This window comes from Oryctolagus cuniculus, chromosome 2 (genome assembly GCF_964237555.1).
Source record: "Oryctolagus cuniculus chromosome 2, mOryCun1.1, whole genome shotgun sequence".
Lineage (NCBI taxonomy): Eukaryota > Metazoa > Chordata > Mammalia > Lagomorpha > Leporidae > Oryctolagus > Oryctolagus cuniculus.
Window position 1 is genome coordinate 67,151,938 of NC_091433.1, and position 20,282 is coordinate 67,172,219.

At 41.3% G+C, this 20,282-nt stretch overlaps 1 protein-coding gene across 10 annotated transcripts in view; it reads right to left on the minus strand.

The window, feature by feature from the left end:
* The window catches only part of CFAP97 (cilia and flagella associated protein 97), a 53,060-nt gene that overhangs the window by 9,682 nt on the left and 23,096 nt on the right, over positions 1-20,282 (minus strand). For all 10 annotated transcript variants that reach the window (XM_051833161.2, XM_051833193.2, XM_017338577.3 and 7 more), the window contains one exon: positions 7,148-7,416. In XM_051833161.2, the coding sequence (XP_051689121.2) occupies positions 7,148-7,416 (269 nt within the window). The remainder of the gene's footprint in view (positions 1-7,147; positions 7,417-20,282) is intronic.

Genomic DNA, 20,282 nt, shown 5'->3' on the forward strand with positions numbered 1-20,282 from the left:
TATTGTGTACTTGTTCAAATCTCTTAAGCTTCTAGGAAGTATCATTCTTTCTGGAAATACAATTAACCTAGCTTGAATTCCCCCCATCTTTTGATGTAGAAAATAATGTGCTACTGTGGCAAAAAACGACCTACATGAAAGATCACTGTGAGTGAGATCCCAGTGGAAAGAAGGGACCATTAAAGGCGGTACCTTTCTCTGAAGGGAGGAGAGAACTTCCACTTTGATTATGGCCCTGTCTAAATAATGTCAGAGTTTGTGGACTCAAGAGGCTTCCACAGCTTTGGCAGCTCATGACAAGAGCCTTGGGTGATTACTGACGTCATAAATAAGAGTGTCAATTGTTAAATCAACAACGGGAATCACTGTGCACTTACTTCCCATGTAGGACCTCTGTCCTCAATGAGTGGTACTATGAGAATTAACTATAAAACTTGTTTTCAAACAGTACTTTATACTTTGTGTGTCTGTGTGGGTGCAAACTATTGAAATCTTTACTTAGTACAGAGTTGGTCTTCTATATATAGATAATTAAAAATGAATCTTAATGAAGAATGGGATGGGAGAAGGAATAGGAGGTGGGACGGGAGTGGGGATGCGAGGGTGGGTATGGGGGGAAGAACTGCTATATTCCAAAAGCTGTCCTATGAAATTTGTATTCATTAAATAAAAGCTTTCTAAAAAAAAAAAAGAAGAAAGAAAATAATGTGTTAGTGATTTCTGCAGCTGTTAGCAAAGGCAGGTTGCTTTATTGTTTCTAAAGTGATGGAGGCAAAACTCTGTCAGGACATTAAAAACTATTGGGTGTCCTATATCCAGGGCAAATCAAAACAACTGCTTCCATTTTCTCATAGCTAGTCATACTTATTCATCATTAGCTTGCTGTCTTTTTTGGAAGGAAATAATAGGTGGTAACTAAAGAAAGAAAACCAGATTAAATGAACTGTAAGTTATTTCAAGATCTGAAAGATATTTATTAATCAACAAATTAACATTCATGGTGCTGGCGCTGTGGCGTAGTGGGTAAAGCAGCCTCCTGCAGTGTTGGCATCCCATATGGGCACCAGTTCAAGTCCCGGCTGCTCCACTTCCAATCTCGCTCTCTGCTGTGGCCTGGGAAAGCAGTAGAGAATGGCCCAAGTCCTTGGGCCCCTGCACCTGCGTCGGAGACCAGGAAGAAGCTCCTGGCTCTGGATCAGTACAGCTCTGGTCGTTGCAGCCTTCTAGGGAGTGAACCAGCAGATGGAAGACCTCTCTCTCTCTCTGCCTCTCTGTAACTCTACCTTTCAAACAAATAAACAAATCTTTTTTTAAAAAAAGAAGAAAGAAAAAGTCAAGCTTGTCTCTTCCTCTCTAATGAGTCTGTTTGTTTAAAAAATTCATACATTTCAGATCCACTACAAACACTATAAATCTTCATCTTTGTGACAACGTATCATTGTCCCTTTAATTATTCTGTATGAATTTTAAAATTACTCCTGTAGGCCAGGAGACAAAGAGGATTTTAGTTTTTATTTAAAGTTTTATAATTTATCTAAAAATTTTTAATTTACACACATAAATATTTTCACTTTAAAAATATTTTAATATGTGAACTCCTCAGTGGAAATATCATAGTCTACTTCATTGTCCACTTATTTGTATTTTTCTGGATTTACAACTGACCAGTGGTTATTTTATATTTGTGCGTTATTGTGTACATGTATGTTATATATATGTGTGTGTGTTTTATATATGTATGCTATGTGTGTGTGTGTATGTGTGTATAATACCTTATGAAGTAAAAACCTATAAAGTAAAAGAGAAAAAAAGACATTAACTCCATTTTAATTTCAGGCTTTAATCCTGATATACTCCTGCAGGAATCCTACTTCTTCCCTAACTGCTTCAATTCTTTCCTCTCCCTCCACCCCTTCTTTTACACCTGAGAAAACTACATATTTTTTAAAAATGAAGTACTCTTACTTCTAATTAGAGTAAACAGTAACAATAAATGAGTATATCTTTCTGAAATTATTATTCTCTTTCAGAAAAATAGATTCATGTAATGTTCAAGTGAAGTTAAGATATGGTTTAAATGAGGTTATTTCAAAATTCATAAGTTAAAACACCAGTCACCTTTTTAGAAATAAAGTTCTAATATAATTGAATCCATGTGGAGCAAGCACGCCCTCTACTGGACAAAGCTACCTTTCTTTATTTCCTTAATTTTCTCTGGCTGAAGTTTGTTGAAGCTGAAGGTGCTCAGCTTCACCAGAAGGGAAGATGGAAAACAGCACGCTGCTGACGTGAGGCACAGGGCTGGCTTTCATACAATATCTCTGTTCTCCTCCTCTGTACAGCACTACTTCTTTGAAGCCCTGAATTATTTCCATTTAAACAGCCTCTAAGTTAGTACTGGGTTCTTGTGAGAGCACTTGAAGATAAATGCTTTTAACTGCCTATTGGCCACCTGAATTTGTCTCTGTCACAGGAGATGGAGCAAATTAAAGAATTCAAATCATAAAAAATATAAAGTAATGGACCCTGTTTGTGTGTTCATCTGACACAGAAATAATTACAGAAATTTTTTGTGTGTGTATGTCTACCTGAATGAGTGCTTTAAATATAAACACGCTAGAAACAGGTTAAAAAGTATACTTGGGAGTGGGTGTTATGGTACAGAGGTTAATATGCCTACATCCCGTATTGGAGTGCTGAGGTTCCTGAGCTTTGGGCTCCTGGCTTCAGCCTGCCCAGTCCCAGCTGTTGTGGGCATTTGGGGAGTGAACAAATGGATGAAAGATCAGTTTCTCTCTATAGATCTCTCTTGCTCTGCCTTTCAAAAATAAAGAAATCTTCAGAAAAGAAGTATAGGGGCTTGTGCTGTGGTGTAGAAGCCTTAGCTTTGGCTGAGAGAGAGAGAGAGGAAGAAGAGAAAGAAAGAAAGAGAGAGAGAGAACTCCTATTCATTGTTCCCAAATACCTGCATGCTAGGGTTGGGCTAAGGCAGAGGCTGAGGTCAATGAAGAAGCACAGCAAGCCAGGAACTAAATCCAGAGATCTCCCATGTGGGCTAGGACCTAACCACCTGAGTCATTACTGCTGCCTCCCAGGGTCTGCACCAGCACAAAGCTACAGTCAGGAGCTGAAGGTAAGCATGAAACTCTGGCACTCTGGCATAGAGCATGGGCTCTTAAAAGCTAAATCACATGCCCATACCTCTTTGACTTCTTTAATGCGACTACTAGAACATTTACAATTATACAAGTGGCTTATATCATGTTTCTATTGTTTGAGAATCTAACAAATAAATTCTTACTATCAAATGGAGAAAAATAATGTACATATATACAAATTACTACATATAGAAAGTAAAAAAGAATAAAACACTAATAACTTTCTGCTGGATTATAATAGGTGAAATACACAACTGATTTGGAGAATAATAAAAGCTGCAAGTAGAAGCTGCTGACAGTTTTGCCCTATAAGTACACAGAATAGTCATAGACAATAATGGCTTCAACTTTTCAAAAGTAAGCCCCTGGGGCTGGCATTGTGACACAGTGGGTTAAGTTGCCACATATAACAACAGCATCCCATATTGAGTCCTGGCTGCTCTGTTTCTGATACAATTCCCTACTAATGCCCCTGGAAGGCAGTGGAGGACAGCCCAAGTGCTTAGGCCCAACACCCATTTGGGAGACCTGGATGGAGTTCCTGGCTCCCTGTTGCTGCCTGATCCCGCTCTGACTGTTGTAGCCTTTTGGGGAGTGAACCAGTAGATGGAAGATCTCTCTCTCTCTTTTTCTCTCCTTTTCTGTCACACTACTTTTCAAATATATAAAAGTATCTTTAAAAAGAAAAAGTAAACCCAGGTTCCTTAAAAAGGAATACAGAAATACTACTGTATGATAGAGTAATTCTACTCTTAGGTGTAATACCCAGAGAAATTAAAAGGAGGAATTTGAACAGATATACTTTTCTGTCAATATTCCTCTAGCTTAATTCACATAGCCAAAAGGTCAAACAGATCAAGTGTCTATCAACAGATGAGTGGATACTGAAATGTGTTACAAGTCTAAAATGGAATATTATTTAGATAAGAAAAATGAAGTTCTGATACATGCCACACCATGGCTGAAACTTAAAAGCATTATGCTAATAGGTCACTTTAAAGAGGGTTTCTGAGCTGCAAAACCAAGACCTTTAAATGCTATGAACAAAGACTGAAGTTCTCCACAGGATATCAGTCACACAATACTGTGTTTTCCTGAGGAGAGATAAGATTCAGTCACTCATAATCATGACATAATCCATGACTGGTGATATAGGAAAGTAATACATGTTTGAAAGTCTTAAAAAAAAAAAAAAAACTAGGCCGGCGCCGCGGCTCACTAGGCTAATCCTCTGCCTAGCGGCGCCGGCATACCGGGTTCTAGTCCCGGTCGGGGCACCGGATTCTGTCCCGGTTGCCCCTCTTCCAGGCCAGCTCTCTGCTGTGGCCAGGGAGTGCAGTGGCGGATGGCCCAAGTCCTTGGGCCCTGCACCCCATGGGAGACCAGGAGAAGCACCTGGCTCCTGCCATCGGATCAGCGCAGTGCGCCGGCCGCGGTGCGCCGGCCGCAGCGCGCCGGCTGCGGCGGCCATTGGAGGGTGAACCAATGGCAAAGGAAGACCTTTCTCTCTGTCTCTCTCTCTCACTGTCCACTCTGCCTGTCAAAAAAAAAAAAACAAAAACAAAAACAAAAAAAACCTAATTTTTTCTTTCAAGCCCCATTTATCCATTAGGACAAAACTAAAAACATTATGCTAACTGAAATAAGACACTAAAGGTCAAATATTATGATTCTGATATCTGAAACAGCCAAATGTATAGACAGAAGAGAGATCAGAGGCTTTCCTGGGCTAAGGGGAAGGCAGAATGGAGAATTATTTAAAAGGTAGAGTTTCTTGTATGGAGTGGTGAAAAAATTTTAGAAATAGTGATTACCATGGCTGTACAACATTAAGAATGTACTTAATTCAACTGAACCATATATTTAAAGATAGTTACAATGGCAACTTTTTATATATATATATAATATGCATTTTACTACAACTTAACAAAATTAGTTATACACTAAATACTGAACTGTACACTTTAATTGTGTATGGCATGTGAATTATATCTCAATAAAGCTGTTTTAAAAAAGTAACCCAAGGGGCCAGCGCTGTGGTGTAGGTTAAAGCCCTGGCCTGAAGCGCTGGCATCCCATATGGGCGCTGGTTCTAGTCCCGGCTTCTCCTCTTCCGATCTAGCTCTCTGCTATGGCCTGGGAAAGCAGCAGACGATGGCCCAAGTCCTTGGGCCCCTGCAGCCACGTGGGAGACCCTGGAAGAAGCTCCTGGCTCCTGGCTTCGGATTGGTGCAGTTTCAGCCATTGAGGCCATTTGGGGAGTGAACCAGCGGATGGAAGACCTCTCTCTCTGTCTCTACCTCTCTCTTTAACTCTGTCTTTCAAATTAAAAAAAAAAAAAAAAAAACTTAAAAAAAAAAGTAACCCAAAATCCTAATATAGGTAACCTGCATTTGAATTTGGGCTCCACCACATACAGGCTGACCTTGAGCAGTTTTCTTCATAACAATAACTATGTCATAAGGTTACTATGAGGATCCAATGACCTAACATTTGTAAAATAGGATAAATGACATAGCTGCTTAGTAAATAAAACAGGCTTCAAAGACAAGTGAGAGTGCAAACAGCAAGTGAACCCAAATGTTTGTGACGCACAGTGATTTTAAATTTTCTCAAAACATGAATCTTGAGTATTGCTAATGTGAGGTACAGAGCTATCACTTAGCTCACCACCCACAAGCTTCACTTCAGCTCGCTTTATTGCTGTCTACTGTTTGCCACATGCAGGGTTAACACTGGTGAAGAGTTCAAGACTACTGTTTGTTTTGTAAATATAGTACTCCAGCTCCCCAACTCTTGCGGTGATGGTTAACAAAGAAATTTACAAGAGTTGTTATAAGTTCAGGTAAGTACATGGTTAAGTAGGACCACAGTTGTGACAAAACATAATGAAGGTTAATTTTTTAAAAAGTCTTAATTAATTTTTGAAAAAATTTATTTATTTGAAAAGCAGAGTGACAGAGGGAAAGAGAGGAGAGAGACACATCTTCCATTTGCTAGTTCATTTCCCAAATGGCCACAACAGTCAGGTCTGGGCCAGGCCGAAGCCAGGAGCCAGGAACTTGATCCAGGTCTCCCACATGGGTGGCAGGGGCTTAAGTACATGGGCCATCCTCCACTGCCCTCTTAGGTGCATTAGCAGCAAGCAGGACTGGAGGCAGAGTACCTGCGCCTCTAACCTGCACTTGATATGGGATGTCAGCATCACAAGCAGTGCTTACCCACTATAGGTCACAAAGCTGGCCCCAGTCTTAATAATTTTCATAGCTTTACAAATTACTTTAGCTCTGAATTTATGTACTCATTAAGGATCTAATTATAGTTTAAGATGTTTAGGTTAAGAAACTGCCTAGGAGGGCCAGTGCTGTGGTGTAGGTTAAGCCTCTGCCCACAGCGCAGGCATCCCACATGGGCACCAGTTCGAGTCCCCGCTGCTCCACTTCCGATCCAGCTCTCTGCTATGACCTGGGAAGGCAGTGGAAGATGGCCCAAGTCCTTGTGCCCTTACATCCACGTGGGAGACCCAAAAGATCTTGGCTCCTGGCTTTGGTGTGGCCTAGTTCCAGCCGTTGCAGCCATTTGGGGAGTGAACCAACGGATGGAAAATCTCTCTCTTCTCCTCTCTGTATCTCTGCCTTTCAAATCAATCAATCAATTAATCTTAAAAAAAAAAAAAAAACACCTGGGTTTAAAATCAGTCTTTTATGAAGAAAATTGTATGTTATAACAATAATTTGAAGTGTGAAGATTTTCAAAAGCCCCCATATATTTCTCTTAGAATATCAAAGTATAATTATATATATTGATATGTAGTTTGTTGGATAAAAAATACACATCTTCCAACTCATAGCTCTTTACAGATTTCCTGCTACATGTATGTATATTTGCTTTTAATATATTAAAATTTGAAATTCAGGTTCTTATAAATTGGACAGTGAACTCAGAACAAATGCATTTTCTTTGACAATTAAAAAATTTCAGTTACTTACCAAATTTTCTCTTTCAATCCTTTGTTGTTCCCTCTGTCTGTTGAGAGCACTATGATACAGTTTAGGGGGATGACCAACTGATCTTCTGGGAATTGTATTTTTGCTTCCTGGTTTTTCAGCCTGTCTTGACAGTTCTTTCAAAAGCCTCTGATTCTCCTGATCAATCTGTCTCACTTCTTCTCTTGAGAAGGAGTAGTTTTTCCTAGGTACTACTGCAGGCTGATCAAAGTGATGTCTTTGTGGTCCCCTTTTATCTAATTGCAGAAAAGCTACAGAAGTGAACAAAAAGGAAAGAGAGAAAAAGTGGTTAAACACAGTAGCTATGATAGCACATGCTTTCACCCTTAAAAATACAGGCTATATCAATTCACGAAAGGTAGGTATGAAATAAAGCTAATAGTTTCTAGATGACAACTGTGTATAGGAAAAAAATTAAAGGAGTTTAAAGGTTTACTCTCTGGCTTATTTGGACATGAAAGCTACTAGCAAAATGATAAAAAAAATCTTAAGAAATGTATATGGTATTGGTTTCTAGGCAGATATAACTTATGAAAAATGACTTTGTTAAGTCTATTATGGCTCTCTATGGCAATGTAATAGTTGGATGGGTTAGAAGCCCCTGAGTTGTATGCATCAATATAACACATAATTTAGGTATAGTTTTTGTTAGTTGGAGGGCATGGTTAAAAGAAATGTCTTTAGGGCTCAGTGTTGTGGCACAGTGGGTTAAGCCACCTGGCATCCCATGATCCCATACTGGAATACCTGCTTGAGTTCTGGCTGTTCTGCTTCCCATTCAGCTCCTTGCTAATGGCCTAGGAAAAGCAGCAGAAAATGGTACTCGCTACCCATGTGGGAGATCTGGATGAAGCTCTTGTCTCCTGCTATGGTCTGAGCTTCCTTGGTCATTGTGGCCATCTAGGGAAAGTGAACCAGCAGATAGAAGATCTCTCTCCCTCTAACACTGCATTTCATTTTCATTTCTTTTTTTTTTTTTTGACAGGCAGAGTGGACAGTGAGAGAGAGACAGAGAGAAAGGTCTTCCTTTGCCATTGGTTCACCCTCCAATGGCCGCCATGGCTGGCGAGCTGCAGCCGGTGCACCACGCTGATCCGATGGCAGGAGCCAGGTGCTTCTCCTGGTCTCCCATGGGGTGCAGGGCCCAAGGACTTGGGCCATCCTCCACTGCACTCCCTGGCCACAGCAGAGAGCTGGACTGGAAGAGGGGCAACCGGGACAGAATCCGGCACCCCGACCGGGACTAGAACCTGGTATGCCGGCGCCGCAAGGCGGAGGATTAGCCTAGTGAGCCGCGGCGCCGGCCTAACACTGCCTTTCAAATAAATAAATAAATAATCTTAAAAAAACAAAAACAAAAACAAAAGTGATCCCACCCTATAAAAGGTATTTTTAATTAAGAAAAATATTTTGCATATGATTATCAAAGAAAATTTTTACCAACATGTTTAATTTATAATTTCCATTTTCATAAACATAATTACTATGAATCCCAGATGAAAAGCTTCTAAATATCATAAGCTTGTTGAATGTTTCAGGTTCAGTATGTTTAAATCTAAAACTACATCAGACAAGTATATTTAATTTTTTAAGATAATTTCTGAAGTTTGAACTATTTCTTAAATTTTTAAAAAGTTTATTTATTTGAAAGGCAGAGAAACAGGGAAATATCTTCCATCACTTGGTTCACTCCCCAGATGCTTGCCAACAGCCAGGGTTGGGTGTAAACCCAAGAGGATACAGGAGCTCAATCTCACTCTCCCACTGGGCTGGCTGGGATCAACCACTGGAGTCATCACCTCCTGCCTCTCAGGGTGCACACTGGCAGGCAGAACTGGAAGCAGAGCCAGGGCTCAAACTCAAGCACTCCAATATGGGATGTGGGTGTCTCCAGAGGTGTCATAGCCCTTGGGCCAAGTACCTACCCCTATTATACTATATTTATGCTTAACTATGTCAATTCTTTGTATATGTTGAGCATTTTGTCCTGTTAAAACCATAATGCTTTAAAGAGAAATGACACTTTTTAAAAAATTCTCCTGAGTCTCAACTTTTAAAAATATTTATTTATTTTGAAAGGCAGAGTTACAGAAAGGCAGAGGCAGACAGAGAGATCTTCCATCCACTGATTCACTCCCCAAATGGCCACAACAGCCAGAACTGGGCCAATCCGAAGCCAGGAGATAAGAGCTTCTTCCAGGTCTCCCACATGGGTACAGGGCCCAACAATTTGGGCCATCTTCTATTGCTTTCCCAGGCTAAAGCAGGGAGCTGGATTGGAAGTGGAGCAGCCGGGTCTTGAACCGGTGTCCATATGGGATGCCAGTACTGCAGCTGGTGGCTTCACCTGCTACACCACAGCACTGGCCCCAGCACTTTTATTCTCATTTAAAATAAATACAGTACCAATTTGGTCAAGGTCACAAAATTCTACCTTCCTACATTTAAACTGAAGACTGTAAAAGATCCCAGAAAGTTATTATAACAGCATGATGAAATTAATGGCTGATATTTTGTTGAAAATCACATCAAGTTATTGGAAAACCTGAATAAGAACACATTTTGAAAGATATAAATATGCCGTTCAAATTACCTTACTTCCAAGAAATACCCATTTTATAGAATTTAATAAGCCTTCTAATTAATTTAGCTATATGTAGAAGCCCTATAAAATTAAATTCTGAAGGAAATTATAAGCTCTGTTTTCCTAATAGCATTTAAAAGACATTTTTAAAAGGAAAATAAGGCAATAGCAAAAAAACAAACAAAAAAGCCCCCCCAAAAAAACTGAATTGAATTCATCTAAAAAATATATGTGGAGCACTTACATGAGAATATCAAGTACGACTATTCCATATTTCTTTTTTTTTTTTTTTTTTGACAGGCAGAGTGGACAGTGAGAGAGAGAGACAGAGAGAAAGGTCTTCCTTTGCCGTTGGTTCACCCTCCAATGGCCGCCACGGCCGGCGCGCTGCGACCGGCGCACCGCGCTGATCCGATGGCAGGAGCCAGGAGCCAGGTGCTTTTCCTGGTCTCCCATGGGGTGCAGGGCCCAAGCACCTGGGCCATCCTCCACTGCACTCCCTGGCCACAGCAGAGGGCTGGCCTGGAAGAGGGGCAACCGGGACAGAATCCGGCGCCCCGACCGGGACTAGAACCCGGTGTGCCGGCGCCGCAAGGCGGGACTATTCCATATTTCTAAAATGACTACTTGCTTTAGTATGATGCTATTTGCTTTATAGCATGGCTTAGTATACGGCAACCTCAAACACAGGACTGATTGATTTTTCCCATTGAGTGGATCTAAACAAATTTTTAATTTGAATAAACTTTCATATATATATATAAGTATATACATATTTAAACTTACATATTCAAATATTTATTTTTCTTTCTTTCTTTTCTTTTTTTTTTTTGACAGGCAGAGTGGACAGTGAGAGAGAGAGACAGAGAGAAAGGTCTTCCTTTTGCCGTTGGTTCACCCTCCAGTGGCCATCGCGGCTGGTGCGCTGCGGCCGGCGCACCGCGCTGATCCGATAGCAGGAGCCAGGTGCTTTTCCTGGTCTCCCATGGGGTGCAGGGCCCAAGGACTTGGGCCATCCTCCACTGCACTCCTGGGCCACAGCAGAGAGCTGGCCTGGAAGAGGGGCAACCGGGACAGAATCCGGCGCCCCAACCGGGACTAGAACCCAGTGTGCAGGCACCGCTAGGCGGAGGATTAGCCTAGTGAGCCGCGGCGCCGGCCCTATTTTTCTTTCATTTAAAACATCTTATTTTAAAGGCAGAGAGAAAAAGAGACAGAGATTTCCCATCTGCGAGTTCACTCCCCAAATGCCTGCAAACTGTAGAGCCTGGTCAGGCTGAAGCCAGGAACTGAGAACTCAATCTGGGTTTCCCATGTAGGTGGTGGGGACCCAACCAATTGGGCTATCACCTGTTGCCTCTCAGAGTGTGCTTTAGCAGGGATTTGAAATGGAAGTATACCCATTTACTCCGATGTACTTGAACCCATGTACTTCGATATGGGATACAGCTCTCTGACGTAGCATCCTAATTAACTACTGCACCAAATGCCTGCCCCTCTAATTTTAATCAAATAATTTTGTTCCGTTTCTCCAACATTTATTTTAATTTCAGTGTCCATCAACTCTACGCACTTTTTAAGTCGTCTACCACCATTTACTATAGTATCTAAGCTATCTGAAATACCAGCAGGATTTTAAAAAATTTATGTGTGTGGGTTGAGTGTGGTCCAGCAGTCAAGACATCACTTGGGATGATATCCTATATCAGAGCACCTTGGGTTTGGGTTCTGGGGCTCTGGTCCTGATTCTAGCTCCCTTCTCTGCTAATAAGTACCCTTGGAGGTAATAGGTGACAGTTTGAGTTCCTGAGTTCCTGCCATCCACATGGGAGACCTAGATTGAGTTCCTGGTTCCTGGCTTTAGCCAGCTGCAGCCCCGGCTATTGCAGGTATCTTGGGAGTGAACCAGAGGATGGGAGAGATCTCTCTCTCTCTGCCTTTCAAAAAATAAAAAAAAAAAAAGAATTTCATCTATATGTGATGCTATCATTGGAAACGTTACCCCAAGTTATATCAAGCCCTTATTCATATTAATTCTTTTAAAAAAATTCATCATGCAGGCATATTCATGATCCCTATTTTAAAAATGGCATTAGCTGTTTAAATTGAATTTTAAATTTTTAAAAAATCTAACACTTGTAACTGATTAGTTATAATTCAAGAAAAAATAACTAAACTTACTACATTTCTTTGCCTTGTTTATTAACAACTTGTCGGATGAGAAATTCCGTGACATTCTTCCTGCTCCCTTCCTTTGAATCTGGGAAGGCCTGTAGGCCCAAAGTGATAATAAGTGACTTTCAAGGATGATTACCAAGAGAAGATGCAGCTTCCCTCGCCACCCCTTCCCCCGCTCTGTTTGCTGAAATACTTGGCTTGGAGTCATGAACCACCATACACATTTAATTACTGTGAGTCTGCCATGCTGTGAGGTTATCAAGCCTCATAAAGAGGCCATGTGCAGGCACTTGATCAAGGTTTTTGAGTCGTCTCAGACTGCTGCTTTACACAACTAAATTTTGTACTGATTTGTTAACAGAGTGAATGTAACTAATAAACAAAACATGGGACCAGGAACCTCTACTATTATAAAAACCTAAAATACACAGCACTAGTTTTGAGATTTGTTGGCAAGGAGAGCTTGCACCTGGAAAAGATTCCTGATAGAGATGCCTGTGGCAACAGGGAAATGGAACAAATCCCAACTACACTGGTGGATTTGGCTAAGCAGATCTCCAACAACGGTTTATTTAACCCACAGTAAAAGGCAGAATAGAGACACATAAGGTTAAAAAAAAAAAAAAAAAAAAAAAAAAAAAAAAAAAAACACAATAAAAGGAACTGGCAGTTTTCAAGCAAAATTTAGAAGGAAAAGACTATGTGGTTCAAAAATTAAACTACTCCTCATCCCTAGCCTCTCCCAGAAGCAGCTTCTCAAAGTACTCAAAGAGCTATAACTGAGGAATCAACCACACTTAAGGAATCTCAGCCGCACCTGGACCTGATTTCAGATTCTCAATCTTGAGGCTGGTAGCATCTCTGGAAAGAGGAAAAGTATTTTTGCATATGTAAGGAAAACGTAGCTAGAAGTTAGATTGAAGAGATTTTAAGATATATATATCCATAAGCTGACACTCCCATTAAGAAGAGTCTATGCCCCTTCATCTTAAACCTGGGAGGCTTTCTGACCATTTCAACCAGCAGAATATGAAAGAAATGATGCTCTGTGACTTGAGGCTAGGTCATAAAAGGTGATGAGGTTTCTATTGTTTTCTAGAACTCTTGTCTTCGGAACTCGGAGCCACCATGTAAGAAGTCCAACTGCTCCAAGGCTGCTACATCTGAGGGAGCCTGGCTACATGAAGAAGTCGTGTGTGGGCCCCTTGGTCAGCAGTCCCAGTCTCCAGCTCACCCAAGCCCAGGCTCCTGACACGTGAGTAAACAATCACACAAGGATTCTAGTCCTTCACTGTCAAGTCACTTCTATTTTTGAGTCTTTCTGTCCCCTAAATTGGGGCAATTTGTTATGTTGCAATAGTAACTGATTATTTCTTACTTGAAAAAAAACTGACAGAAAATATCTATGGGACAAGTTCAGACACTAAACACGTTTTTTGTTTGATTTTTGGTCTCATTATCAATGTGCTACAGTGATTATGTCATCATCAATTTCATCATCTAATTCTATTTTGCACTTATCACACATTTCAAATCAATGACATCTTTTTGATATAATTGTCTCACTACTATGAAACACCTTCATTAGTTACTTTTAGTACTTTTCATATCTTGAATCCTATTTTTTGCATAGTAATAACATTTTCTCCTTGTTAAGGAAAATATGCCTGGCATATCTTTTTCAAGTCTTACTTTTTCTATATTATTTATCTTTTTAGTTTGGGTTTTTTTTTTCCTAAATTAATTTATTGACTACTTCTAGTTAGCACAACTGAATCGCTATTAGAAAGGGCTAGTGTGGTTTATTTTCCATTTTTCAAACTTGTAAAATACACAAAATACAAAATTTACCATCTTAATCACTGAGTATCTAGTTCAGGGGTATTAAATTCATTCATAAAATGCAATCATCACCATCATTCACCTCCACACCTCTCTTTTTCCTGTAAAACTGAAACACTATGCCCATTGAACAGTAACTTCCCTTTGCTGCCTTCCCTAAATCCCTGGTAACCATAATTTCACTCTTTGATTTTAACTAAACATCTCATAAAAATAGAACCATGTAGCATTTGTCTTCTTGAGACTGGCTTATTTCACTTAGCAAAATGTCCTCAAGGTTCATCTATGTTACAGTATATGCCAGAATTCCCTTCAAGGCTGAATAATATTCTTGGTTTAACTTTTTAATGCAGTGATAATGTGCTCTGATAATCTGAACCAATCATTTGTATTATTTGGCCTCTTTTTCTACACTCTTGCCATTTTAAAAGATTTATTTGTTTACTTCTTTGAAAGGGAGGGAGAGAGAATGAGAGAGAGAGAATGAATATGAGAATATCTCCAAGTCCTCTATTCAATGGTTCACTCCCCAAATGGCCATGCCAGCCAGGGCTGTGCTAGGTTAAAGCCAGGAGCCAGGAACTCCATCTCAATCTCCCATTAGGGTGGCAGGGGGGTTCCAATTCTTGTGCCATCACTGCTTTCTAGACGCATTAGCAGGAAGCTAGATCAGAAGTGGAACATCTAGGACTTGAACTGGCACTCCAATATGATATGCTGGCACTGATGTCACAAGTGGCAGCTCAATTCACTGTGCTACCATGTCAGCCCCACTTTTTCTTTTTTAACTGCTTTTATTAAAATTCTTTTTTCTCATTTTTTTGTTTTGGAAACCAAAAGTTAATTTTGACCAAGTTAAAATTTTTCTAAAATTTTCATCAAGGTACTATAGTATTGTGAATACTATAATGACATATTCTTGTCATATTCTTCTAGAATTTCTTGAATTTTTCAGTCTTAGGACCCATTATATGCCTTAAGATAGAGGACCCCAAAGAATATGTATGTGGATTACATCTATTAATATGTATCACACTAGAAATTAGAAGTGAAAAAATTCATCTGAAAATAAAAATAAACCAATTACACCAGAACACGTCAGAAGTTTCTGACAAGTGGCACTGAATGATAAGCTTGGGAGCAGCATTTATCCTAGCAGTTAGGATACTCATGCTCCGCATGGCAATGCTTAGGTTTGATTCCCAGCTCTGGATCCTGACTCCAGCTTCTTGTCAAAGCAAACCCTTATGAGGAAGTGGTGATGACAGCTGGTGGGTATGAATCAAATAGTTTGCTTGGTTCGAACCTTAGTTTCTCTATCTTTCTGCTGCTGCATACCCTGGGAGTGTGTGGCCCAAGTACTTGGGTTCCTGCCATCAATGGAAGAGCTTCTCAAACTTTAAAATGCATACACAGCACCCTAGCAGATTCTGGTTCAGTAAAACTTGGGTTGACCCAATTAGCTACATTTCCAACTAGTGCCCAGAAGATATCAATGCTGCTGATCTGAAGACCATAGTCTGAATATCAACACACTAAATTATCTGGTTCCATTTAAAATAAGTAAGGCGACTGTGGCGCAGCAGGTTAAAGCCCCAGCCTGCAGTGCCAGCAACCCATATGGGCACTGGTTTGAGTCCTGGCTGCTCCACTTCCGATTCAGCTCCCTGCTAATGTGCCTGGGAAAATAGCTGAGGATAGCCTGCCTTTGGGCCCCTGCACCCATGTGAGAGACCCAAAGGAAGCTCCTGGCTCCTGGCTTCAGATCAGCTCAGCTCCGGTCATTGTGGGCATTTGGGGAGTGAACCAGTGAATGGAGGACATCTCTCTCTCTCTACCTGTCTCTTTCAAATAAATAAAGTAAAATAAATCTTTTTAAAAAATAAAGTAAAATAAATAAAGCATCTCTCACTAATGTTACCTAATCCAGTTCTGAAACTTGGATATAGAGAATTTATACATTTTTAAGTTTTAAGTGGGAAAAATAATTCTACCCCAAATTCTTTAGGTTTCCCTGTGACTAAATTGAAACACTGTTAAAAAAAAATTCAACATAGATGTATAAACAAGCTTTATTCATACTAGTGCAACTGAAGCACCCCTAACCTAAGAGAACCACTAGGAAGTAGTACCAGGGATTTTATGTTTTCTTTTCTTTCCTTTTTTAAAGATTTTTCTCATTTATTTATTTGAAAGGTAGAGTAGTAACAAGAAGGAGGGAGGGAGAGAGGGAAGAAGGAAACAGAGAGATCTTCCATCTATTGACTAGTTCCTCAAATGCCAATAACACTCAGGGCTGTGCCAGAATCCTGGGATTCTATCTAGGTCTCCCATACAGGTGGCAGAGGCCCAAGTACTTGAGCCTTCCAGGATACTCATTAGCAGGAAGCTGGAATTGAAGCAGAATTAGGACTCAAACCCAGGCACTCCAATATGGCATACTGGCATAGTATTAACCTCTGTGCCAAACACTAGTCCCTAAGCCAGATTTTCTTAATAGGAGCCAACAGATTTCATGCAGAGTTTGACTTGAGACTCCAGCCATCTTTTATTAAACCAGATATTAGAGATTAGAAAAATTATTACGTTTCTGATCTAATTTTTAAAAAAGATTTATTTAGTTATTTGAAAGGTAGAGCAAAAGACAGAGAGAGAGAAGAGAGATCTTCCACCTTCTGGTTCACTCCTCAAATGGTCCCAACCTCCAAGTCTGGGCCAGCCTGAAGTCAGAAGCCAGAAACTCCATCCTGGTTTCTCACAAGGGTGGCAGTGGGCCATCTTTTGCTGTCTTCCCAGGCACATTTAGCAGAAAGCTGGATAGGAAGCAGAGTGGCAGAGACTCAAACTGGTACTCCAATATGGGATGCTGGTGTGGTAAGCAGTAGCTTAATCCACTGGGCCACAATGCCAGCCACTGATTTAATTCCTAATACAGTAAACAGTTACAGAAATAAGCCATAACCTACATAAACAAAAGCTCTTCTGATCCTTCAATCATTTTTAAGAATACACAAGGGTCTTAAAATCAAAAAGTTTGAAAAATGTTGGAGTCCACGCTGTGGCGCAGTAGGTTAAGTCAGCCAGCAATGCCAGCATCCCATATAGGCACCGGTTCTTGTCTCCACTGCTCCATTTCTGATCCAGCTCCTTGCTAATGCGCCTAGAAAGGAAGCAGAAAATGGCCCAAGTACTTAGGCACCTGCCACCTACATTGGAGACTTTGAAGAAGCTCCTGGCTTTGGCCTGACCCAGCCCCAGTCATAGCAATTATCTGGAGAGTAAACCAGGGGTTAGAAGATCTCTCCCTCTCTCTCCATAACTCTGCTTTTTTTTTTTTTTTTTTTTTTTTTTTGACAGGCAGAGTGGACAGTGAGAGAGAGAGACAGAGAGAAAGGTCTTCCTTTGCCGTTGGTTCACCCTCCAATGGCTGCCGCGGCCGGTGCACCGTGCTGATCCGATGGCAGGAGCCAGGTACTTATCCTGGTCTCCCATGGGGTGCAGGGCCCAAGCACTTGGGCCATCCTCCACTGCACTCCCTGGCCACAGCAGAGAGCTGGCCTGGAAGAGGGGCAACCGGACAGAATCCGGCGCCCCGACCGGGACTAGAACCTGGTGTGCCGGCGCCGCAAGGCGGAGGATTAGCCTAGTGAGCCGCGGCGCCGGCCCATAACTCTGCCTTTCAAATAAATAAATCTTTAAAAAAAAAAAGTAATAAAGAAAACTATTATGATAGAGCACTGAGGAGGGTATTGGAAATCCAGAGGGGGAAAAAAAGATAGACTTAGTTTTTAACAAATGAATGATCAACTTGATGTATGATCCAATCTAAGTTAATTAATGAATATTCAGACTGGAAAGTGGTCATACCAATTAAAAGGAAAAAATGGAAATGTCACTCTGGAAGGCTTAGTAAGGACTAAGGGCTATCCAGACAGGGATATTTAATCAGTTATTTTAAAGGTTATAATGTAGAGACAGATATAGACATACTGTATATATTTCAGGTGGTAACCTAAGACTAAGGGCCATTGTTATGAAATCAAATCTCAGTGAAATGTATGAAATGCCTTTGCTATCCTTTCCTATTTGAGCTTTTCAATAAGTGAAGGTTCCTGACATTCCCTCCCTTCAGTGGGCAAATACTGTCTACTAGGTGCCAATGCTTGCCATTCTAGCAAGAAATAAGACCCTGCCTTCACACTTACACTCCAATGAGAGAAGCAAACATACCATGCTAATTCCAGAGTTCTGACTACTGTAATAAGACAGATGTTGGGGCTATAAAGCCACCAAACATAGAATGTTCAGAAAAAGTCTCTCTGAGGAGGTGATACATAAGCTGAGACCTGACAAACAGAAGTGGCCTATGCAAAGAAAAAGGCAACAGCAAGTGCAAATACACAATCAGTGGAAAAGAAGTTGAAGGACTGTGAGAACAGTAAGGAAGGAGTATACTGGAGCACAGTAAGTAATATGATGTAAAATTGCAAACCATTTCCATACAATGTAAAAAGCAATGGTTCTCACTAACATTAACAGTGTATCAGATTAGCAATGAACATGGACACAACATATGACCACAGCAGCCCTGAGCCCGAGAAAGCATCAGCTTTGGAGAGCAAAGTGAGATCAGAATGCAGTGGCCCCTGACAATGGTGACAGAGCTAGAGAGAGAGCCTAGCAGATTACACTGTCTCTGAGTGCGACCCAGAGCCCTGAGTGGAACAGCATGCCTGCTCATCCAAAGACAAAGAAAAGGGGACATCTCTCTCTCTCTCTCCATCCCGCCCCCCAACCAACAAGACAACACCTGGCAGAGGACGGGCACCATTTGGGACTTAAGTAGGTAGCAGCTGCTGCAGGTCTTGTGTGTATACCCAGCAACTGGCGGGACAGTCACCATCTTGTCTGCAGAGGCAACAGCAGCAGCTCTGCCACGTGAACCAGGAAACAGACGGGGAGAAGGAGCCATTCGAAATAAGTACTGGATGCAGAGACTCTTACACATGCCCAGCACGACTGTAAAATGAGTAGGGCTGCAGCCAGCGAGTATTGTGCACACTTGTGATCCAGGGATTTTACCAGTGGGAGAAATATGCACTCCCCTCTGACTCTGAGTCTGGCTGGGAGGATTGAGAAAGGGTTTGGGCACCCAAATATGACTGTGAGGTGCTCTCAGCCTCTTAACTTAGCACAGGCTCTGGGGCTCAAACCATTTAAGTGGAGCACCCACAGGCAGCTGGCTCTGGGAGCACCTCAGCCTCTCTGTGGATGGGACAGGCCAGCTGGTTGGAGTGAATCTTCTACACCCTGTGACTGAGGGAGCCCTTAGTGCTGAGACTGTGGAAAATCTGGGCCTGCATGAGAGGATGCAAGGTGTAGGTAGGTCTCTGGGCAATGTGGGAGGCTCCACACAGAGCTCCTTGACTGCCTGGGGTGGGTCACTGCAGCAGGACCCGAGCTCACACTGAAGACTGCACAGATCCTTTGTGCAGTTCATGAAGAAGCACAGAAAAGGGCTAATACCTGAGCACTGATCACCTTGGAAGAGAGAAGGTGAGGGTATGTTCGCACCACAGAGGTGACCACACCTCACCCTATGTAACCAGATATGCCCAACTTGGGTGTCACCCTGTTTACTCAACCCACCCTGGAACATGACCAGAGCTCCCTGGCCACACGCAGCACATACCTCTAGGTATTCACTGAAAGAATAGGCATTCCACTAAGCACAGAGGCACAGATCAAAGATAAAAGGCATCAGGAAGATAAAACTAGCAAGTATGCCTAAAAATAAATGCGGAAATTCAAGAAGATTAAGGAAGACAACGTGACCTCCTCAAAGGAACACAGCAACAGTTCAATTTTAGAATATAAACATGAAGAGATTGAAGAAATGCCTGAAACAGAATTCAAAAAATTAATCATAGGATTATTCAGAAGCCATGAGAAGTAAATCCACAAATTAAAGAAATTTATATCTGACATGAATGAAAATTTTGCCATGGAGCTGGAGCCGTGGTACAGTAGGTTAATCCTCCACTTGTGGCACCGGCATCCCATATGGGCGCCGGTTCTAGTCCCAGCTGCTCCTCTTCCAATCCAGCTCTCTGCTGTGGCCTGGGAAAGCAGTAGAAGATGGCCCAGGTCCTTGGGCCCCTGCACCCACATGGGAGACCAGGAAGAAGCGCCTGGCTCCTGGCTTCGGATCTGCGCAGTTCTTGGAGAGTTGTAGCCACTTGGAGCGTGAACCAACGGAAGAAAGACCTTTCTCTCTGTCTCTCCCTCTCACTGTCTGTAGCTCTACCTCTCAAATAAATAAATAAAAAAAAAATTAAATAGGTCAAATAAAAATTGCAATAGAAAGCCTTAATAACAGACTTGGTGAGGCAGAAGAAAGAATATCCAAGCCAGAAGACAAATCTTTGAAAGATTTCAGTCAGATCAAAAAATAAATAAATAAAAAAGAAGAAATTAGAAAAATTTTAAAAAGTGTTAGAGATTTATGGGATA